We start from the raw sequence: 25,539 nt of genomic DNA, 5'->3' as shown, positions 1-25,539 counted from the left end.
TGGAAGTAAGCATCGAGAATAAGCGGATTAGATATGGGGAGATTGAATGTTAGAAAAAGATTAGAGAAAATGAAAAGTGTGGAATAGATAGATATAGGTATTGACCTTCGATTTATTGAATTATTTTGAGACATGGTTGGATGCTGTCTATTTCCTGTGTTTCTTACATCATGGATAGCTCCAAACGGGGATGTACTTTAATCCCTGCTTTAAAGTTTCAACGAAGCTAATTGGAAATCTGTGGATTCTTATGTCATATACTTATCAAATTCGGGTTAATAATTATGAGAGCAATAATAGAAAGAGAGGGAGGAATGGAAAGTAGAAGGCAGTAGTGTTATACACATTGTTCAGTGGGCTTAGTAGCGGCCAGCTAATTCCCTCAGACATCGACTTCACACCAACCAAACACTCTCACTTCTCACTTCTCACTAACAGTAACCAAGCACCGTCATTTATATAAAGGGCCACTCCTTCTCTACCCTTCACCATAATCTACACCTTCTCTCATAACAAACACACACATATCGTAATGGACTACGGAAGACTTGGACCCTCTCAGCCCATCAATCCAAGATCTTCCGGTAAGAAGAAGATTGCCTTGCTGTCACTCTTTGGAGTCATATTAATCGCTGCATCGGCGGTTACGGCCTTTGCGCTACTCTCTCCAACCGGTACAAAAGCGGATGGTTCAAGGCTTCGTCGCAAGCCTACACAGGCCATTTCACGCACGTGCAGCAAAACACGATTTCAGACAGTGTGCGTCAATTCGCTGCTGGACTTTCCCGGATCCCAGGCTGCATCCGAGAATGACCTGCTTCACATTTCCTTCAACGTCACGCTGCAGCACTTCTCCAGGGCGCTCTACACTTCCGCCGCAATTTCCTACGCCACCATGGATCCACGCGTCCGCGCCGCCTACGACGACTGCCTCGAACTCCTCGACGATTCCGTCGACGCGCTTGCGCGCTCCCTCAGCACCGTCTCCCTCGGTGCCGTTGGCTCCGCCAACGAAGACGTCCTCACCTGGCTCAGCGCCGCCCTCACCAACCAGGACACCTGCGCGGAGGGCTTTGCCGACGCCGCCGGTCCGGTGAAGGACCAGATGAGTAACAACCTCAAGGACTTGTCGGAGCTCGTCAGCAATTGCCTCGCCATTTTCTCGGCAGCGGCCAACGGCGACGACTTCTCGGGCGTTCCCATTCAGAACAGGAGACGGTTGATGACAATGCGAGCCGATAATTTCCCGAGATGGTTGAATCGACGAGATAGGAGATTGTTGAACTTGCCTCTGTCGGCGATACAAGCCGATGTCGTGGTTTCCAAGGACGGTAACGGAACCGTTAAGACCATCGCCGAAGCCATTAAGAAGGTCCCGGAATACAGTTCACGCCGCTTCATTATCTACGTCAGGGCAGGAAGGTAAAATACTTCGTACCAAACACAAAAAATATAGCTACTCTATTTTTTTAACTCTCCTGATTCTTTTTAACCACGTAACTAGTTAACCATCACTTTTTTTAATGATTGTTGTTTCCATGTTTTGTTGTACTAAGTGAGTGTTAAAAGGTCTGTGAACCGTGCACCGTGGGTTGCGTGGTGGACTCGTTGGTATTGAATCATCGTGCTTGGACTCGGCACTGTGGTCACGTGAACAAATTTTAACAATAATATTATATAATATTTTTATTTTTCAATTTCTTCCCTCCTCTCTTGCACTGATTAGAAAAAAGTGTGCTGACAACATTGTTTGGTGTAATATGTAATATTTGTCATCATAATGACTTGCATGTGGTGTAGGGCAACGTAGTATTTACAAATGTCTCGATGCCACCATCCCCATTTATTGATCTTGACATATTAACGGTAAAAGTGCGTTAAAAATACCGTATTAATGAAGCAGTGGGGATTAAAACTGATTAAATAGTCTCTTTTAAAGAAATAATTATTAAATTGTTAGTGATGTGGTAATGTTTAAAAAAAGTTGCATGTGCATGGATTTTAACTGTATCGATTTTAGGAGAACATGTATGTATGTTTTGGTTATGGTAGTTGAGGAGGTTACGAAAGACAGAAGCTCTAACATTTTTTTGTTGATACAAATTTCAATTCAGGTATGAAGAGGAGAATTTAAAGGTGGGGAGGAAGAAAACAAATGTGATGTTCGTAGGGGACGGTAAGGGCAACACCGTCATCACAGGAGGGAAAAATTATTATAACAACCTCACCACATTTCACACGGCATCCTTCGGTAAATTCCTTCCCTTTCTCCTCTCCCTCATGCTTATTACTATGATTTCCTCACTTTAATCCTTACTTAATGTATTTTATAATTTTTCAAAATTTAAATACAAGCTATAAATGAGTCATAATACAGTATCAACACATTTTAACGAGTCGCGTAAAGATTGCAAAAGTAAAATTTGACAATATTTGGTCATAATTTAAAAGAAAATACAGTGTTTAAGAGAGAGAAAAGAGGTAAGGAAAAGGTCAGAACATGGACATGATGAGGAAGACTAGTACACGTTGCACGTGGCCTGCTATTCCTGGTTGCCATATTTAAGATTCCTTCCCGTTTAATAGTTTGTCTACTGAGTGAGCCTTGGATCTCCACCACCGATTATATTGTTTTCTTTTGCTTGTTGTTATAACCAAAGTCAATGTTTAAGAGAATGAAGTTACATATATACCCAATTTCTAAAGTCATAAAACATTTTAGAAATGTTCCGCACTAGTTTTTCCCGTTACTTCCATAGCATTTATGCCTAATAAAAAAGGATACACTTTATTTCTTTCACATTATGAGAAAAATGTTTTTCGGCCGATTTGCTGTTCAATTCCAGTTTTGGTCAAGGTTTTAACTTTGGAAGTTTCCCTTTCCTTAATGTAAAATGTCTTTGTTTTCCCTATATGTGTCAAAGTCTCTGTGCTCTAATATGGTATAGTTTAGTTGTTCTTTTTGTTTTTTGAGTCTTGGTATTACAGCACAACCAAAATTTACACTATCACTAGTTTGGCTTGTCCAGACTGAGCATTATGGATTTAAAAATAAAACAACAAAATAGCATTTGATGTTTGATCCACGTCAGCATATCAGTGCTTGGTCGCTTGCATTATATATTGCTGATATATAATGCGCTTTGCGTACGTCTAATTCCTATCTTTAGATAAACTTTGAACTTTCCAATTCAGTAGACTGAAAGGCATGTTTCTCTTATTCGTTTCATTTTGCATTTCCATGAGTAGTTGTAAAAGTGACGTTTTATTTTTTGTTTTGGAAATTTTGTATTAAAATTTTTAAAAACATCATTATGTCGTCTTCATGATTTCTGTAAAATTGATATTTTAGTAAAATGAATCAAATTATTTAATGAGAAGACATTTGACATTTATTAATGATCAGAAAACAACACTCTTTTTTGTTTTTCGTTTCATTGTTTTGTAATGCTGGCATAAGAAAAAGAGAGAAAAAAGAAAAGGAAATGGGGATCCTCTGGCTTCACGCATCTTGACCTCATAAACCGTAGTACTCCTAAATGTTAATTTTATCCTCTAACGAAAGGCACCAGATTAAAGTAGCGAAATCAAATTATTGTGAGTGGGTCATGCAATGCTTGGGAAATTGATAAACAAAGTCACATTATGTCCAACAGCGACAGAATATTCAAAATGATTAAATACGAGTCCACTGGTTCACAGCAAATATTAATTCAAATCAACCACCAATACAATAAAGTTTTCACCTTATTTTTATTTACAAAAATAGTAAAATGTTGATCCTGTGGTGCAGCTGCTAGTGGTTCTGGTTTCATCGCCAAGGACATCACATTCGAGAACTACGCCGGACCAGAGAAACACCAAGCTGTGGCTCTCCGTATCGGAGCGGATCACGCGGTGGTGTACCGCTGCAACGTCATCGGATACCAGGACACAATGTATGTCCATTCCAACCGTCAATTTTTCCGCGAATGCGACATTTACGGAACCGTCGACTTCATATTCGGCAATGCTGCCGTGGTGTTCCAGAACTGCAGTCTCTGGGCCCGCAAGCCAATGGCCCAACAGAAGAACACCATCACGGCCCAGAATCGCAAAGACCCGAATCAGAACACGGGCATTTCCATCCACAACTGTCGGATCCTTGCCACATCGGATCTAGAAGCATCCAAGGGTAGTTTTTCCACTTATCTCGGTCGTCCGTGGAAACTTTATGCCAGAACCGTCTACATGATATCCTACATAGGGGATCACGTGCACCCACGTGGGTGGCTGGAGTGGAACACGTCCTCGTTTGCTTTGGACACGTTATACTATGGTGAATACATGAATTCTGGGCCGGGTGCAGCCTTGGGGCAACGCGTGAAATGGGTCGGATATCGGGCCATCAATTCCTCCGCTGAAGCTTCTAAATTCACGGTAGGGCAATTCATATCAGGCTCATCGTGGTTGCCGTCTACCGGAGTTTCATTCGTAGCTGGGTTATCAACTTGAAAAATTGTTCCACTACCAACTCAGACACCTTCCATTATTGGTTCACAGCTTAAACCAAATCAATTTGCCAATATAATTTTAGATCTTTTATTGGTAACTGTACTAAAGTCCAATATAGTTTTTATTTTTTTAATCCAATGATAATAATAAAAATATATTGTAAAGAGTGTTTTAATGTGATATTTTTGTTCCTCTCCTCAATCCATGTCAGAGTTGTTATAGTACTTTCGTTTTACCGACAGAAAATTGAGGAGAAAAACTGACCGACAGAAAATAAAGAAGGAATAGAACACAGTTTATATTGACTGAGTCCACGTGGCAATTTGATGTGTGAATAGCACTTTATCATTGTTATTTGATTCATTTGTAAAGTGTTCCTGAAATATGCAAAAGAGAAAAATAGAAAGATGCCAAGGAACTCATTATTATAGAGATAATAACAATAATATTATAGCTATCATTACTCTTCCTATCAAAATCATACTTCCATGACTGTATTCTATAAATTTTATTTTCACTGTTTATGTTATCTAATCGTTATAATAGTATAAGACCATTGTCATTATCGTGACATCTATGCCATCCACCATTTTATAATAGTAACTCTATCATTTCATCTTTAAATTAGTTAAAACTAAAATTAAATTATAATAAAATAAATAATAACAACTTTTGTTTATATATTGTATACATAACTTGATGTCGACTGTAAAAATTTATAAATAAGTATTTGATCTAAAGAGGAAAAACTCAATACTGACGTTTGTGAACTTTTAGTCTCTGTTTTTTGTTTTTCTTGAGGTGGGGGCATCGCGTTTATCACCTGTCATAAGTTTATTTTGAGGTTCTCAATTTACTATATATATATATATATATATATATATATATATATATATATAAATATAATATCTTAAAATATTATAGAATGAAGTTATGTCGCCGAGTACGACTTTGTATTATATATCATAAGTTATATAGATTTCAATGTTTTTCTTAATTTCATTTTAAAGTAAAGTCATGATAAAATTGAAAGACTTTAATTTAATTTTTTTAGAAGTGAAATCGTCGTAGGAATAACAATTTCAGTTGGATTTTTTTCTGTAATTTTTATTTTATTTTATTATATTTGGTAGATGATACCGAAGATTAAAAACAACAAAGAAAACTATTTTAATTATTTTTAATTTTCTTCGAGTTCGTATTAATATAAATTACTATAAGTTTTATTTGTTTTACTATTTTTTATGTATTCAATTAATTAAACTAATTTTAAATATTAAATTAATTAAATAAAAAAATATAAACATAATAGAATAAAAATTAAAATAATCATTAAAAATTTCAACTAAACTCATCTCCATATAATGATTTTACTTAAAAGGAAAAAGTCTTAACTCCTACGACTTTAAAAAGAAGTTTTGTAAAGACTTTATACTCAGAAAGCATTCAAGGACAAAATCTTGAATACCAAACAAAGACATAGCTCGACTTAATTCACACCGATTTGTGTGGACCATTAATTAACCCTTGAGTTTTTTTGTAGCAAAAAATTTATCTTGTTCATGAATGACTTTTCACGGAAGACGTGGATATATTTCTGATATGGAACAACATACCTAGATAGAAATAAGTCTAAGAAGTAAATAAGAACAATTAAGAAATGAAATTAAAAGAGTAAAAATGTAAGGGAGAAAGGAGAGGAAACTTATGAATTGGAACATGTTGTCATTCTTAAAACTCTTCATTCTTACTGCATCTATGATCATATCAATTTCTTACGAGAGAGAAATCCAAGGTGTTCGAGGTATTTAAGAAGTTTAAGATGATGGTTGAGAAGAAGACTGGGAAGCCAATAAAAGTTGTTTGATCTGATAGGGAAAATGAGTTCATATTAGCAAAATTCATGGAATATTGTGAGGAACATAAAATAAAGCGTTTCATAACAGCTTCATACTCAACATAACCAAAAAATGTAGTAGAAAAGAAGAATCAAACTATTCTCAACATGGTTTGGACCCTTCTCAGAAGTAGGAACATGCTAGAGAAATTCTAGGCAAAAGCAGTACATTGTGCTATTTATGTCCAAAATAGATGCCCACATGCGAAGCTAGAAGAGAAAATGCACCAAGAAGCTTGGAAGAGGAGGAAACCAAATGTGAAACACCTCAAAGTATTTGGCAGCATGACCTATGGTCACATTCCAGCACAACAAAGAACTAAATTGGAAGAGAAGAGTAAAAAATATGTGTTTATTGTGTATAAGAAAAGGCCAAAGCATATTAGTTATACAACCCAACAACTAAGAAAGTTCTGGTAGGCCGAGATGTGCAATTTCATGAACAGAATGAATGGAGTTGGGATGAAATGAAGGAAAACTTAGGTGTAAGCACAAAACATGGAAAAGAGAGCCCGACAATTGAAGATAGGAGCTCAACCAATGTAAGCAGGAGCTCAACCAACGTGAATGGGAGCTTGGCAGGTGGAGATGGAGGCATGGAAGAAGTTCAGGATGATGAAAATACTTGTTAGAAAAGAAGTGCCTTGTTTCTCAACACCAAGAGGGGGAGGGGAGGTGAATTGGTGATTAATAAAAACGAATGCTTTTTAAATATTTTCACAAATTTTGAATGATCTTGAATCTTTCTTGTAATCTAAGTAATACGCGTATGCAATTCAAAGTAAAAGAGATAATGAAAGAAGAACAAACACAAGGTTTTTATCCTGGTTCGGCCTTAATGCCTCCATCTAGTCACCTTCCCAATCAACCTTAGATTGAAGGATCTTTCACTATAATGATTTGAGATTTACACCAAAGGTTTTACAAAGAACACATTCTCATAGTGTAAACACCTCTCCCACTCACAATCAAATATAGAAAGAAAACACCTGCACAAAAAACCACACGTCCTTGCTGCAGAACCCTTTGAGACCATCTCTCAAAGTTAAGAACTCCAAGTTCTTCTTCCTGTCACGCACGAACAGGGAACCAATATCTGAGATTGCAAAAACACATTTATGATCAATGTAGAAACACCTCAGTAGTGTAGAGTATGATCAGCCAATAACGTCCACAATGAGCAATGCGTCAATATATATTTATCTCATGATAGACGCAGATTAATAAATTACGATAGTAATGTAATCTATTACATAAGTGACAAATGTAACAATATTTCAATTCAAACAGATTTAATTGAATGCACAATTAATGTAATCTATATGCAATTACTGCTAGTCAACATATTTAAAAATATGATCGTTGAAACAATTATGACTTAACTTTAAAACAATTTTCAAAACATAACAGACTTAATTGATTACATACAAGTGTAATCGATTAAGCTAAACACTTAAGCAAATTTTGAAACATTGGATCTTTCATTTATTGAAAGGCCTCTTACTACCTTGACCTCTAGATGAATTGCCTCCTTTAGAACTGAAATTATCACGATGGTAATTTGAATTGCTCCCAAGATCATAATCTTGAGAAGTTGAACCATGTGTTTCAATATTTCGATCAGTACTTCTTCTTCATTTATCATTATTCTTTATATCAATCACCTTTTTCTCGTCTGCCTCTAAGGAGTTTTGCAATTCTTCCACAATTATCTTCTCAAGATCTTTTGAATCTTCAATGGCTACTACAATGTGATCAAAGTTGGGTTTTAATGTTCTGATAACCTTTTCCACAATGTTCGAATTAACTATTTCTTTATTACAGGCTCACATGGAGTTTGTCACCACCTGAATTCGATGAAAATAATGTACTATGATTTCTTATTGTTCAATACGGTAAAAACTATTTATGAGATTAATCTCCCTTGGATTAAACATACACATAGGATACTCTATTTATAATAAAAAAATATGGATTAAACCGAAAATAAAAATAAGAAATAATAACAAAATAACTAAAGATAACATATAAAGATAAGATATATATCTAAAATATATAATAATATAATATATATAACACTCTCCCTTAAGTTGGTGTATACAAATCGTATGTACCAAGTTTGTTAAAAATATAATAAATTCTCGATCCCTTAAAGATTAGTGAAAATATCTACGAATGCACTCGAGTTAACTGAAATTGTTAATAATTTGCGAAAACGATATAGAAGATGATATACTAACCAAGAAGACTCCCTTGAGCAACAAATCTAGCAAATTGTCATTAAGGAACATATTGTTGACATCCAGTTGATAAAGAAGTTATTATTGAAGAACCACCATGGCTATAAATAAACTAACATAAACCATCTTTGCCATGAGAGAAAAAATATATATGGACCGGTCAGATGCATCGGTGACAAAAGAGAGGTCAAACCGCAGCGGAAGAAGACATGCACAAACAAGAGAGACAACCCTAAAAATCCATGATTCTCCTATCAAGGCACCAAGCATAGACCATAAGAGAGGAGAAAGAGGCGACCTCAACACTCTAAATCATTGTGAGAGAGGAGACATGACGCATCGCCACGTGCAGTGGAAAAGGGAGAAGATTTGTAACAACCTAGTGTTAACAACCTTTTTTATATAGTGTTTACTACATTCTCCCTTGGCTGTTTCTAGTAGTTTCTTCAAATTTAAGCAAGATGTACATTCATCATTACTAAGAATGTTTCCTTTTTGTAAATAGAATTTTTTTTTTCAAATTTTCATTTTCTTTAAGCATATTTTCATATTTTGATTTTAATTCGTTAAAATAAATTTTTAATTTCTTGTGATCAAGATTTAGTTTTTCTGACACAAACAATAATTCTATATCATCAGATTTATCAGAATCGCTGAAGGTACTTACTTGGCTTTCAACTATATCGTCTTTTGCTATTAAATATATATTTTTTTGCTCATGAAAGTCATTAATGCTTGATGTAGAGCTTGATGAAGAGCCTGAATTATACTCTTCCCACTCCTTTATTTTGGAGAATTTTCTTCCTTTCTTTTCTTTATTTGGACAATTTTCTTTGATATGTCATAATTCTCCACAAGTATAACACCTAAAACTTGAGGAGGATTCTTGATTCTTCTTTTTGCGATCTTTTTATTTTCTTTGTTCTTCATGAACTTTGGAAGCATTTTTATCAATTGGTTTAGATTTTTGTAATCAAAATCATCTTTGACGCTTTTCCTATTGAAAATATCATATTTAAAAGCAATATTTCTTTTTATTCCTTGATCCTCTTCTTTTTTTAACCTTTCAAGTTCAATCTCGTCCTCTCTTAATTTACCGAACAAAGCTGTCATACACATGGTTGCAAGATTTTATGACCCTGTGATGGTCGTGACTTTTAGTTGCCATGTCCTATTCAAAGATTTTAGAATTTTAATATTTAACTCTTCAATGTCAAAATTCTTACCTAAACTGAATAAATGATTGACGATGTGTGTAAAACAATTTTGCACATTATGGATTGCTTTCCATTATTTCACATAGAACATCTCATATTCTTTGGCTAAAAAGTTCTTTCAGCACACTTCACTTCATATGTGCCTTCATGAGTTACTCTTAAATTTTCCCACATTACCTGACCGCTTTTATAGACAAAAATATTGTAAAACTCATCAAGGGTTAAAGTATATCAAATTATATTTATGGCCCTAACATCATATTGAGTCATTTTTTTCTTAATTAACAGTCCATTTAGCATAGGGCTTAAGTTCCTGCACATTATTTAACGTGATAGTAGGAACAAAGTGACCATTTTCAACAGCATCCCAAATACCTATATGAACAGACTCTAAAAATATTTGCATTCTTATTTTTCAAAAAGATTAATTTTTCCCAACAAAAACAGGGGTTGTCAATTAAAGCTCCCTGTGCAAATGTTTGATATTGTTTAGATATTTTTTAAAAATTTGAACAACTATCAAAGCAATCTTTGATACCAATTGTCAGAGCGGTGAAGCGGAATGGTAGCATGTTTGGACAAAAATCAAGATGACGAGGTGAATTGATTTCTTATGCTTTAAAATAATTTTTCTTCTCTCTTTTAAACTTACTTAACAAATAACATCAATAACAATAAAGAGTGTAAGAAAAGAGAGATTTGCACAAATACTTTTATTCTGGTTCGAATCAACACACACTAGTGCAAGAACAGCGTTTAACGTCACGCGTTCAACGTCCAACCATTGAATAGCCAATGTTAAAAACGACTGGTGGCATTTTTTTAAATAAATGCAATTGTAGAACGTTGAAGCCTCATTCAATTCGACGTTCTATGATGATAATTATTTAAACCAGGGCGTCATTCTCTTTCTTCTTTCTTTTAAACTACCAATAGTACGTTGAATTCTGAAGGGGTTCGACGTAATATTTGTCAGTTAGAAGCCAAAGAGTCACCCTTTTTAATTCTTTTTTCTTTTTTCTTTTAAACAACAAATAATACGTCGAATTCTGTAAGGGCTTCGACGTATTACTTGTCAGCCAGAAGCCAAAAAGTAACCCATTTTTAATTCTTTTTTTTCTTTTAAACCACGTATAATACGTCGAATTTTGTAGGAGCTTCGACGTATTATTTATCAACCAAAGTTTCCCCTTTTTAATTTGAATGGGAGATTGAAAATTCATTCACTTTATCTTAGCACGCGAGACCCTCTTCTCTTCTCAAACTTTTCTCAAACGAAGTTTGACGACCATCACATGTAATCATTATTTCATTTGATACAAATGCATGTTAATTAACTACTTTATGTATAATTTTCGTTTGTTTTGACTAATTATTTTTGTGTTCTTGTCCTTCATAGGCGCATTCTGCTTTCTCTCTCACTGGTGGAAACACTTTATTTCAACGAACCCACCTTTGGCAGGTTAGTTTTCTTTTTCGTTTTCGTTTTGAAGAACTTATTTGTTGAATTTGTTTGTTGTTGTTTTTTGTTGAACTTGTTTGTTGTTGTTATTTGGTTGAACTTGTTTGTTGTTGTTATTGTTGTTTGATTGAACTTGTTTGTTATTGTTATTTGTTGTTGATACTATACTACATGTTCATAGTTCATGCTTTATAAAATACCAAAAATTGAAATTTGTCATTTTTATGCTTTTCAGGTCTCGTAGAATTGTAAAAAAGCATTACAAATTAATTTAAAAAAACAAAAAAATTGCTTAACGTCGAATATTAACAAAATTTGATGTCATTTTGATTAACGTCGAATTTTTTAAATTCGACGTCAATTTAACGTCTCCCGATATGACATTGACCTTGAATTCAATGTGAAAGGCCAAAAAATAATGACGTTATACGATATTTTTGTACTAGTGACATGAAACTTACAATCACACAGATACAAGTTTAAAGGTTTAGAAATCACCTCTCTTGAAGCTACAAGAGATGAGACTCACTTCCCCTTCTCTGATCATGGAAGCTCTTGATAAGAACAATAAAGGTTACCTTAAGGTACCAATTAAGCCTCAAACCCCAATACCATTTGACCTTATTCCATATTTTATTAATCTAAATACAAAGACTTATAATCTTTTGTAGATATCCCAAATGGGGTCTCTATTCAAGGTAAGTATGTTAAAGGCACACCCTCTAATGAAACAAGTATCAACAATAATAAGCAGCACACAAAATGTTCATACTAACAATGGTGAATTTTATTAAGAGCAAGAACCAATGTTTAGGGTTATTCATGTGAAAATTTGTTCAATATTGCAATAGATTAAGTTTTGAAGTCATGGGTTATTGTCTTCCATGGCTAAAGTTGCAATTGAAACCTTAAAACATAGAATTTTGCTATTGTTTGATATTGGTAGATATTGTTGATATTATTTTTAACAGTATCTTCTCTTTACCATATTTATGTTTGGTTGCCTTATATATTTGTATGATTATTCATTATAAATATATTACCATATATGTGTTTTAGACACAAGGGAGATTAATCTTATACCTAATTTTACTATAGTGAATATGGTATCAAAGTTAGGGATTATAGCCTATCCTAGCGAGATTTGTATTTGTAGGATATATCATTCCACTCGTTATTGGATTGTTATCGGATCACTCATTAATGTCTAGTTGCACACACGAGATGTATATACCTCAGTATGAGGGGGAGTGTTCGAAGTCTCACATCAACTAGAGATAATGTCAATTTAGAATATATATATATATATATATATATATATATATATATATATATATATGTGTGTGTGTGTGTGTGTGTGTGTGTGTGTGTGTGTGTGTGTGTGTGGGTGCAAACCTTACCTTACAAGTCAGTTTTGAAGGGTTGAGTTAGAATTAAAGTCCACTTCTTAACATGTTATCAGAGCCTAAAGCTTTTGATAATAACATTTGAATTTTGAATTCATTGAGAGAGGATTCTCTTGGTTTTTGTTATAAAACACAATTTATTATCAAGGATTGAAATTTTATGGAGAATCTTCTTTAACTCATCAATGTGGTAGATTATGGCATCTCCATCTCTATCTTATTTCTAAGTTTTTCTCTTATTTTCTTTGTTATGCCACGAAAGGAATCAAATTCAAAAACGAGCTTACTATTTCCAGAATGTGATTATATCATTTGTGCAACGTTCAATTATGCTGAAGTCGAATCCTTCTCCTCTTTTAGGATTTATGCTTGTTGCCTTGATTGAAAAACCTTGTTTTTTTAAAAGGTTTTTCTCTCTCCATCGCTTGTTCCACTGCTTGTTTTGATAGCGCATGTCAATTTTCTCTTTTCAACGAATTTCTCAAATGGTATGAGGGTCGTCAAAATTCTAGTTCCACTGCTTTTGTTGCATGCATATGTATATCTTTTGTTGGCCTAACTCAACCTTCTTCTCTTGGACCTTGGGTTCTTCACTCAGAAGCCACATATTACATTACTTATAACAAATCTTTGTTTTTTTCAACCTTTATGGATAATCTACCTACGGTTATAATGATAGATGGGTCTACGGTTTTATTTCATGGTGTTGATACTCTTAATATTTTTTCATCTTTAACCATTGATGATGTTCTTTATGTCCTTGGGTCCCTTTTAACTTATTATCCATTAGTCATCTAACTCATTCTCTTGATTGTGTTATTTGTTTTACCATAAATTATTTTTGTTTATAGCATCAGAGTTTGGGACAGATAACTGGCATGGGATGTGAGTCTCATAGCCTTTATCATCTTCATCCTTCTAAACAATTTGTCACAATTATGGAGTCTCCATATCTTCTTCATGCTTAGTTAGGTCATCCTAGTTTTTCCAAATTATAATAACTTGTTCCCAGTTTATCCAATTTATTTAGTTTGTTGTGTGAGTCATGTCAATTATGGAATCACAGTCGTTGTTTCTTTTCTTGTAGTGTCTCAAAACGTGCTACGTCAAAACGTGCTACGTCACCTTTTGCATTAGTTCACTCTAACGTCAGTATTTTGTTACTTTTATTGATGATTATTCCAGATTGACTTGGTTGTTTTTAATGAAAAATCTTTTTGTGTTATGTTATATCTCAATCCTTTTATAATGAAATTAAAGCTTAGTTTGAGATTTCTATTCAAACTTTGCGAAGCGATAATGACCGTGAATACATTTCCCATCCTTTAAAATATTTTATGGCTTCTTATGGCATTCTTCGTCAAACTTCATGTGCCTAAACATCTCAACAAATGGACGACTTAGCGCAAGAATAAACATCTTGTTGAAACAACTCGCACACTTTTAATTCATGATGAGGTTCCTCAACATTTTTAGGGTGATGTTATTCTTATTGCATATTATCTTATTAACCGCATGTTTTGAGTTACCATAGATTGCCTTTGCCTTTTTATACATGCCTTTCGTCTATTTCTTCTATGTTCATTCCTAAATTTGTCAAGGATGTCTTAGCCCATCCTGGTTAGCATCAAGCCATGCTAGATGAACTATGTGTTCTTCAGAATAATGTAACTTGGGAGCTCGTCTCATTTCCGTCTAAGAAATCTATTATTTGTTGTAGGTGGGTTTTTGCTATCAAAGTTTGTCTTGATGGTACTATCGATTGCCTCAAAGCTCGACTTGTAGCTAAAGGCTACACATAAATTTTTGGATTGGATTATGTAGATATTTTTTCTCCATTGGAAAAAATGATTTCTGTTTGTTTATTTTTGGTACGTCTGTTCTTTAAAAATGGTCTCTTTATCAATTCGATGTCAAATGTTTTCCTTAATGGAGATTTATAGGAAGAATTTTATATGAGGAGAAACCTTCCAAATTTGTTGCTTAGTGGGGGTCTTTTGAATTTGTATGTCGTCCCTGCAAATCTTTATATGGCCTAAAATAGTCTCATAGGGATGGCAACGAGTCGGGTCGGGCACGGGTAGTGCCTACCCGTAACCCGACCCGTCGGATACTCGTTTAAAAAATACTCGCAGATATTTTAAAACCAGCGGGTACCGTAAATACCCGCAAAACATAAAAAGAAAATATTTAATATATTTTAAAAATAAAATTTAAATAAAATCCAAATATATATATATATATATATATATATATATATAATATAAATTAAATTAAATGTAAATTAAAATTTAATTTTAATTAAATTTAAACTAATAAAATATAATTTTATTTAATTTTTAATTAAATTTAATAAAAATATATATAAATTATTTCTTTTTAATTTTTTGCAGATAACAAGTACCCACGGGACGGGTAGTATATTACCCGTATCCAACCCGTTTAGAAGCGAATATTAAAATACCCGCTACTTATTACTCGCAGGTAATAAATATCCGTAAATAGTTACTACTTGCTACAGATTTTATCCACGAATACTCATACCGCATATAAAATTGACATCCCTAGTCATCACCCTTCTCACGATTTTCAATACCTTTTTCACGATTTTCAATTTTATATTGCACGCAGGACTTTTGTACAAAAGTCTCTAACCCCACGCAACTAATAAATAAAAAATGTAAATGAAATGCAAACTCGTTTAGTGAAGACACTATTTATTTATACCTTGTAATTTTTTAAATCCTGTCCACTTCCGTAATTTTTTGTGAAATCGTGTCATTTTCATATTGTGAAATCTTACCTTGAGGTAAAACACTTATACTAACAAGTTAAAATGACGATTCCATAGTATAAAAAATGAATGAACGTATGATGAATAAAATTGACTGAAATCAAAGTGGCATTGCAAATTTACGTTTCTTACTTTTTTAAGAATGGAATGATTTTTCAAGCCGGTGTTTTCATCGTATTCAATACATCAAATCAACGTTAAATAAAATTAATTTTAATGTAATAAATAACATATGATAAAAATATAAGAAAAAAAAAATACTTATTTTCGTCTGTGTTCAACGTAAGAGTACTTATGATTGGAAGTTATTTTCACATTAGTTACTATATTCACTAACTTCAACTTGACAACGCAAATGACTATTTTCCTATTTGATGAAAAATGTTCACGAAATTCACTGTTATTATCGTCAATTTGCCACTTCCTCAGTTTCAGTGACGTTTGTAATTATAATTAAATAATTATAAGATTATTTTATTAAATTTACTTTTTTATTGCATATGTAAAATATTTAAATATTAGATTAGACGTATAAAAATATAATTGACAAAAGTAATAAATGTCATCTCGAAAACGATAGTTAAAATAAAAATAAAAATAAAATTGTATAATTTTACCATTTTATTGAGTTTTACTTTGAAATAAATTACGAAATACAACTTCACTTTTTATTTTCATTTTTTAAAAAGAAAACATGTTTTAAAATGCAGACTTTAATTCAATTAAAACTTGTCTGTCTTGATCTCTATCATTTGGTTGGGTTTTTCTTTCCAATTGAGATTTAGGCTTTTCAAATGTTTAGAGGAACAAAAACACAGGAGATTTTTTTTACGAAGTACAACTCTATTTAAACAAATTCATATTCATAAATAACAAAGGGATAATATTGCACAGTACCTTCATAAACTTTCAAATATTTTCCATGATGAGATGTATATATATTATAAGAGAAGGGGATATTGCAAATAGCACCGTCATCAAGCAAGTTTCAACCAGTCTACTTACTAAAGGGGTTTCAAGGGATCCTCTTGGATGAAGAAGAAGCAAGATCATTTTGTCAGTATATTATGAATATAGTAGGAATATGTATCGGAATTATTATGTATTATTCAATCACCGGAATAGCTCATCCAAATGACAATCCATGATCACTGAAACGAGATCATCAAATGCAGCTTCACTTGCTCCAGGAAATGCAGCTTCCTCAGCTTCCTGCACAATCTGTTCAATCACAGATTTTTTCTTCAGTGTTTCTCTACACATGATGCTTCCTATGGCAAAAGGAGTGAGTCCCCTCTCTGCACCTTTCTGAAGAAGCATGGTTGATATACGAAGGATCTGGGCACACTTAGGAGGAAGATCCCATCCGTGAAACTTCAAAAGCTTTATATCTTCTTCAGCATCCAGAGATTTTATGTAATCAATGGTTTCTGCAGAGTAAGGTTCCTTAGCTTGTGGCCAGTATAACCAGTCAAAAGTGCAGTCTTCAAACTGCAAAAGGGGATATATTAGAGCAACTGAATAAGTACAAGAAACAGAAGACGGTTGCCGAACTTTTAACAAATGCTAAAAAGTTTAACCCCTCTTAAGAATAACAACAGAAAAAGAGGAATTGATAACAAAGTAAGCTGCAAGGCCTTTTCCATGCAGAATAATCACATTCTGATTTAGAAAACATCAGAAAACCATTAACAATGCAGATTGCATGTTGTTTTTATCAACATATTTTTATGAATATTTCGTATTTTAACTTATGATAGAGCTTTTTTGAGAAAAAGAACGATTATTTTCCGGAAAAGGTAATATCAGATGTACACTAAGTATGACAGGACAACATATTGCGTAATATATATTCACACATTATCAGCAGGGATTGCAAATAACCAACCAAGGGTATAGAGACAATGCAAAGGCGATAGAAACCAATCAACTTGAGATTATTGAAAAGAAGTTAAGTGTGAATGATAGGCATTGCTGAAAATGATTGTAATGTTTTTGTTATGAAATGTAATTTCAACAGTGGACGAGTGAGCAATAACAAGAAATCAGAACGAGTAGAAGTAACCAAAAAAATCAGATGTTCGTAAGTGTAGTGAATTTAAAGAAGAGCCAACACTCTACTTCTCATGCAATATAATGCCTATGATAATCTCAGAAAAAAAATATTTACGCATAATTGTAACAGTAATCTGTTAAGCAAATAACACTAAGATCAGTGGCAGATATAATGCAAGAGTTACACTCAGAATTTTACAGCATTTTTAGCACTAATTCTGAATTTGAAATGCATGAGAAGTAGAATTAAGAATGAAACGACATAGCTGCCGATGACACCACCAGCTTAAAATATTCTTACAGTTGAAAAATAGTACAGATGCATTTATATTGTTCGAAGACTTACGCTCTCAGGCAAGCAATAGCCATGATCAATTGGAATGAGGATTGTATGACCGTCTTCACCATCCTTGGAAATCAAAATGTTGCCAGCATGCCTATCTGCATTTACCAATCTGATATCCAGTACAGAGATCTTGTGTACCTCTTCCACTGGAAAAGCACTAGGACCTATGTCTTCACAACTTCCAATATTCTTCATAAACATCTGAAGCGATCCTATTTTAGCATTACCTGAAACATTTTGATAATCTTCAACATTATGAAATACTTTATGCACGCATTTGACCATGATTGTAGGTGGAACTCCAGCAAATCCTGGTTCATCATTGTTATGATAGGAGCGTGGTCCTTTCTTAGGATGATCCAAAATGTAAGCAGCAACTTCTCTCAACGCACCTTGCCCAACCCGTGTACCTTTCTTTAGCCCTTCACCATCCTCGGAAATAGGTAAGCCTCGAGGGTTATTAATTGCCATTGGCTCTTCATCAACGGGTTTGAAAACAGAAATATACTTCAAGCCAGATGAATCTTGCATGAGATACGCTCCTCCTGATCCCTCTGGAGATTGAATTGGTTTGAAGCCATTTTCTAACCCCTCTAAAGTCATCTTAATTATCTTGTCAATCACTGGTGGAATTTTCATGTTGGAATTCATAATAATTGGTTCCACAAGATAATCCCTTGATAATTGATTCCTCTCCAGGAACTCATTTCTTACAGAGACTGGCCCTAACTGGTTTTCATGTAAATTTGACACCGGATTGTCTACATACGATGCCTCAATTGATAATTCAAAATCCTTCTCGACTGGTTTAGTCCTTACCTTGGCATCTGATATTCTGACCAAAAAATGAATTACAGCATCATTGTCCTTACAGATATCCTCAATAAGCCTCTGGTCTTCAAGTGCCTCACCCTCACATATCAGTTCTTGATCCTTGAGATCTACTAACCCTTGCCCTTTGTTTGCAATCTGCTGCTTTACATAACCGACACTCCTACTCTTCTCAACATAAAGCCCAAACTCCTTTCCACACACAGTCTTAACTGTAATAGCTTTGACATCAGAAAGCCTCAGCACCAGGTGCAAAATATTCCCATCACCAACCCCATAATCACGGATACAGGATCTGTTACGAGCCAACTCCTTCCCTTCAAAAACCAGTTTCTGTTTTTTTACAAAAAATCCTTTAAAGGTTTGAATTCTCAGCTTCACTGAAGCAATTGAATCTGTCTTCATAATACGCAAAGGAATCACAGATCCACCAACAGTTAGGTAAATCAAAATTGAGTCCCTCAAACGAGGACTGAAGCAGCCGGTGAATTTACCACCAGTGTTGAAAGATTCTTCACGCATAGGACGAAGTGCCACACAAGCCATTATCAATTTACAGGTTCAAAATCTTGCTGGCTCAAAAATAAACAAGTTATGAACCTCAAAACCAATAGCAAAATTCAACCGTTTTCCATCAGATATTTAATAGGAAATCACAAAAAGGATAGCTCAACTGCCTTTTTTTTTCTTCATGCCTGAAACTAGGCAGTAAACAAGAACTACATAGCTAATATATCTATATTCTAAGTTTCTTTCCTGAAATCAAGACTTTCAGAAAACACAAATCTACAGAAATGAATAACAGCTGATCACATATCTCCTTGAATTGATTACATGATTTTTTTCATATCTGTAGTCTTTTATTCTATGCTTAGAAAAATTCGATGCTGAGAAAGGAAGGAGAGATTCCCTGCAAATTGGACTCCAATTTCCCTACAAGAGGAAAGAAGATCTTCATTAGGAGAAAATGACGATAGTCAAAGAAAGGAAAAATAAAGTAAAACAGAAGAACCTCTTCATCCACTTATAAACCTAGCTATCAGTAAAATGGAGAACATCCGGTTTAATTTCCAAACAAGAGGAAACATTCAATCGATACAAAAATGAAGTAAAGGACTGTGCCTCCTTGAGTAATTTTCTTCTTTCCGATTACCTCAGCAAAGGAATAAAACTGGACGAGCTAAAGACAAAACTTAACTCTCGAATTCCGATATTAGTAGAATCATACATAAAAATCGAAACTCGGAAAAAAGCAAAATGCACAGCAAAACAATTTCCAACAACAAGCCAACGAAACAGACAATTGTTTGAATTAGGTGAAACGAGACAAGATATTTTCCATAATTCTCAAATTTGCTTTCTATAAAAACAAGCTACATATGCTAACAAACACAATCCAGGATACGAATCTTAGAAGAAAAGAAAAGAAGAAAAAGAAATATCTGAAACTAAGAAATAAAATTTAATGAAGAGAAGACTTACAGAGAGTGAAGCGAAATGGAAGAGGAGACTCATGTGCGATGAATGTAATAGGAGAAATTAAGCACCATTGTTCTAATTTTCTCAGACAATTGAGAATTTTCTCAGGTTCCCAATTTTTCAGGCAGAACGCAACTCGGTGAGTCAGTGCTGTGGAATGCAGAAAATTGAGACAGTGTCAGAATTACGGTTGGGAGTGTCATTTATAGACATAGACTCTTGACTTGTGACCGAAGTTAAAAACACGTTGCATTTTTATTTATTTTTTTAGTAATTAATTAAAGACATTAGCCTTGTCCCCACGTAATGAATTAGTCCAGGATTTTGAACAATTCTAACACAAAATGCATAATAATTTTGAAACATAGGAAATAGTAGTTAATTGTGTAAAGAAATTTCTAGAATACTGTTCCTAGGATAAAATTCTTTCCCATATATGTGTATATTTCTTTATTTATTTACATTTAAGTTTTAAATAATAAAATATATCTTATTATTTTTTTAAGACATTAGATATATTTTACCTAAGATTTTGATGGATAAATTTTGTAAACTAATAATAATTTTATTAAAATATATAGTAATGCTCTTAACATTTATTTTTGTAAAAGGTATATGTAGATCTTAAAAACTTGCAAATTACAACTACGAAAAGGAAGATGTAAAAGCGAGAAATTTATTTTTAAAATGTAATTATGAAGTTGTATCGTATTTTTTTTTTAAATATTTATAATGAAATATATATTTTAATATTTTTATTGATATTTAAAATAAAATTAAAAATCTAACATTTTTATAGATATTTAACAAACCAATGTAAAAATTAAGAAAATAAAATAATAGAGTTGATAAGTGTTTTAAAATAATGAAGATCGATTATTTAAAAGTTAAAATAATTCAAAAATATAAATTTTATAAATACATCCTATTATTTAAAACACTCATCGCCCCTCTTACATTTATTCTGTGAGTTCTTTTTCACTTCCCTCTTGAAATATCTATTTGACAATGAGAAGGTATAAAGTGATTACGGTAAAGAGCTCTTCACCTTCGTCCGATCAATTTTCCTTATCGAATAAGTTAGTTTCTATTATTTTTCTCTTTTGATTTTTTAGTTTAAGACACATACAAATAGATTTGAACATATTTGTTATTCAACCTCTTTTCCACGTTCTTTGTTGATCAATGATCTTAAGGACATACTTTGATCATAATTTTAAGGTTTGCATGTCCAAATAGAGTTATTTAAGCTGAGGGAGGGGTAGTTTGCATTTTAGAGTTGTTTGAGCTTTTCAATTAGGTAAGGAAAGCTAATTATTACTTTCGATGTTGTAGATGTTCTGATAAACTATGTTATGTGCTTGAAATGTTCTGAATTTGAAGTTGGTATGATGAATTATTATTATCTACACTGGTATGTCGTTGAATCCATGTTTTATTGAAATTTATGTATATTGTGTTTTATGCTTGTGAATGGAATTGGTTAAAGCATTTGAGATGCCTATTTTAAAGTATGATTAGGTAGAAAACTGATGTTGAATTGGTCAGTAGTTGGTAGGTTTAGTTTTGTACTATTTTTGGTTCATTTTCAAGAGGTCTTAACAAGTAAAAATTTAAAGGAGAAGGTTCGGGATAAAAATGAAAGTTTATGGTCTACTTTTTGGGTCAATTAAAATTTGTTTAGAGCCTAAGTTTGCAAATTTCTGGTTTCCAATGTGTAGAATTAGTTATAGGTGTTTTTGAGTGGTTGAGTTGATCTAGTGGACCTTGTTTCAAACCAAATGATTAAATATGTATCTATTTTCATCAATAAACATGTTTCTGCATTAGTACTAGTGTCAAAGACGTCATTTTGGTCATTTAGATAGTTTCAAGGTTCATTTAGATCAAAACAACAAGTTGTTGTCTTTTGATATGGTGTTGAGCGCTCTTGTGTGACGCTTAGTACTGTCAAACCCGAGAGCCCTTGGACTCTAGGACGATGAGAGCCACTTTGGGTTGAGAACCACGAAGTCAGTGAGGTCTCTAACTTTTGGGCACTAAGCGGTGTATTTGTGTGATGAGTGTCACTTGCCTACTATAAGTCTAACATTGAGCGCCAGGGTTGTGGTGCTAAATGCTGTATTAATATTTTAGGTTTTTGTGTTCTTTTCTTTTATTTCTTATGGATGAAAAATATATTGATACTTTAAAGTTTGTTTGGTAGAATATATGGAATATTAAGGTTTATTCGTGAGGTTACGTATGTATTAAAATATGGTTTAAAAAGAGTTTCTAAGGTGAAATTCTTATAGATGCTTCAAGTAGTGTATGTATTATTGTAGGAGCCCAGTCTTGACGATTAGTGGTAATTCATTCTCAAATAGAGAGAGGTGAGACATGTGGTGAGAGTAGCAAAAGGTCCTAGTTTACGGATTTTACCTTGGCTTGAGGCGTTTAATGGAGTAACCTTGTGTGTGATAGAGTGAAACACATTGACAATAGCTCTGCAGAGCAATAGAGGTCACCACAAGTGAACAACCCACCATAACTTAAAATTAACGCATGTATCCAGATGTTTTGAGTCTATATGTTATGATATATTTAGGTGTTATGTTTAGTTTGAAGTTTAAGATATTATATGTTGATTTGTGAACTCCATGTTTGATTATGTTAACATTAACTTACCATTTTTGTATTGTTTGTTATTTTTGCTTGTTGTATGAATTTGAAATGATTACCTAATAGGTGTAAGTAGAAAAAAAATAAGCAAACAGTGGAGTAGATCCTAAAAGACGAAAGTTCAGATATATAGTTTGCTCAGTATAACTAATGTTATCTTTTGAGTTGTAATATAAAAATTATTTTGTATATAAGTAAATACTTTTCATAATAGAGATATATACATAGATTTGACTTATGGTTATATTTTGAAAAACTATACAGACATTTTTATATTTTCTATGTGGTTAATGGTTCTAGTTCTATTGAATGTGTAATATTTTTTTAATAATGTTTAGAGTATTTAAATAAAATGTTACACTAGAAATTAAAAAAAAAGTTAAACTGATTTTGAGATGGTTAATTTTAGTGTGAAACTAATTATAATAGAAGAAAAACATTGAATAGTGGAACTGATATTAATATTATTTGGTAAAATAAATTCTACCTCTACTAACATCTAATATTATTAGATAAAATTTTATAAAAAATTTCCTAAATCCCGAGAGTTTCAGTCTTTAATTAATAAAAAATAATACTTCTATTAATTTTGTATGAAACTATTTACTTGTCAACATTTAATTGAATTACCAAGGAAAAAATATTAATAAAGCCGTGATATGAATAAAACTTGTAGGGTTATCGGGTTTATATGTTGTTACCAATATTTTATTTCGATTGACGTTTAAACAACCTTATTTTCTTCTTTTAATAATCATAAAAATGTTACTGCCTTAAGTAATATCAGATTTTATTAAATTTGAACAGTATTGTATAGAACGATGGGTGATTTACAAATATAAATAATTAAAAAGAAATCCCTTTCTAATAACTAATCTTTTAAAAAAATATTAATAAGTATTAAAGAGATAAAAAAATACAGTTGAAAAATAATTAACATTTTTATGTAGATTAGGTAGAATATTAATTACTTTGCTTTCGTGGAATGAACAAAGAATTAATTACATGTAAAAATTTATTTCAAAGAGGAGGTTCTATACTAATAATTACTTCTTTAGGTATGCTTATTGTTTTCTTGGAAAGAGCAATAAATATAATATTTTATCTTAATAAACATTTATAAGAGTTGTTTATTTTATTATTTTGAATTTTATATATATAACAAATTTAATGTACCATCATTATTTATTAGTTGATGTACTATTCTTACATGACTCTAAAATAGTAATACATTATATCATTATCAACCTTTAATGTTAGGAAAAGAACTCTTTAATGCGTGAATAACTTACGCAGTAGAAGGATCTAGATTAAGGTTTACAAAAAATTAAAATTAATTTTCTTTTCAATAAAAGTTTAACTTTTCTTTTTATAAAACATGACTTTCTATCTCTCTTTTTTATGTGACAAAAAATCATTTTTATAATAAAATTATTTATGATATTTCGAATAAAAGATAAATGTAACAAATTAATATATGTTGAATAGTTTGAATTAAAATTGTTTTTTATATGTAATTAAAAAATTTAAATTACATATCCCAGCTCAGTGTACAAATTAACCTTCTAATTTCCTTTATAGTCTTTTAAGTGTGCTCTAATAAATGAAGCTACGAAATTAGAGAAAATGCTTTAATAATAATGTTTGTTGCTAATGCATTTTTAAATTAAGAGTAGAAGCTCTGCCTCAGTCCCCATACTTTTGGAAAGTCATAGGTCATAAAACTTTGACATCCAATTACATCGTTCAATATTCAATTACAACCAAATAATAATATTCAAAGTTTATTATAAATTTCAGTTGTATAAAATTTTTCAAACCATAAAAGTAAAATTTAGAAGTGTGCAGAACATATTTTAGTTCAGTAAATATAATTTTTTCAAAAATAAAAAACTATAGTTTATTTTATATTTATTGTATATATTAAAGTTAAATATGTTTTTTGTCCCTTAAGTATCACACGAATTTAGTTTTAGTCCCTACTCGAAACTTTGATGGTTTTTAGTCCTCATAGTTTTGAAACTCTTATTATTAGTCCTTAAAATTGGACGATGTTAACTTTTAGGAGATGTGGCAAACGGCGAGACCACGTTTTGTGCCAGTTGCCCTTTTCATTCTCTGTCACGTTGGTTGTTTAAGTTTTGAAATGAGATTAAGAGTGTTAAGTGTGCATTTGGTTAAAAATAGGTTAAGAGAAAAGAAAAGCGAATTTGAGCACTGGGAAGAGGCATCTGCGAAAATTTGAAGATTAATTTGGCCACCGATCTCGACTCCCCTCACTCTCATTTTTCATCATTCAATCTCACACTCCTCTCTATCAACTCAATAGAATCACCCCATCCGAAACCAACCCTTTTTCATCACGCACACACGCACAATCCCCTACCTACTGATTTTTCCCTTCAGCCAAAAACACATCACTCTTCACTCACGTTTGCTATGCTTTCCTGACACCCAATAACGCTACCTACGGGACATTCCAAAAAAAACTCCAATCTTCATCACCCATTTCTCACCATTTTTTCAATCACCAAGCCAAACTCTCACAATGGGAAACCTGAACCTCTTCTTCTCATTTACCTCCGCAAACATTTATCATTTGGCTTCATCCATCTAAATTCTTGAAGCATCAAATCATTTCTTCCAGTTCATCACAC

The 25,539-nt window shown here is 32.7% G+C and overlaps 2 protein-coding genes across 2 annotated transcripts; one reads left to right on the top strand and one right to left on the bottom strand.

Moving 5' to 3' along the window:
• The first annotated feature begins 272 nt into the window (after positions 1 to 272).
• Positions 273 to 4,695, top strand: LOC124844200 (putative pectinesterase/pectinesterase inhibitor 61). The gene is made up of 3 exons (XM_047321084.2): positions 273 to 1,422; positions 2,115 to 2,251; positions 3,794 to 4,695. Exons 1-3 carry the CDS (start codon positions 533 to 535, stop codon positions 4,492 to 4,494), a joined length of 1,728 nt encoding a protein of 575 aa, XP_047177040.2. The 5' UTR covers positions 273 to 532; the 3' UTR covers positions 4,495 to 4,695.
• Positions 4,696 to 16,352: 11,657 nt separating this feature from the next.
• Positions 16,353 to 20,396, bottom strand: LOC124844201 (phosphatidylinositol 4-kinase gamma-like protein). The gene is made up of 3 exons (XM_047321085.2): positions 20,225 to 20,396; positions 17,912 to 19,675; positions 16,353 to 17,001 (listed from the first exon to the last, which is right to left on the bottom strand). Exons 2-3 carry the CDS (start codon positions 19,286 to 19,288, stop codon positions 16,624 to 16,626), a joined length of 1,755 nt encoding a protein of 584 aa, XP_047177041.2. The 5' UTR covers positions 19,289 to 19,675; positions 20,225 to 20,396; the 3' UTR covers positions 16,353 to 16,623.
• Positions 20,397 to 25,539: the final 5,143 nt, after the last annotated feature.

Source organism: Vigna umbellata, chromosome 2 (genome assembly GCF_029865625.1).
Source record: "Vigna umbellata cultivar VRB3 chromosome 2, Vumbellata_1.0, whole genome shotgun sequence".
Lineage (NCBI taxonomy): Eukaryota > Viridiplantae > Streptophyta > Magnoliopsida > Fabales > Fabaceae > Vigna > Vigna umbellata.
The sequence above is the reverse complement of the archived record's forward strand: the minus strand, read 5'-3'. Positions and strand labels throughout refer to the sequence as shown.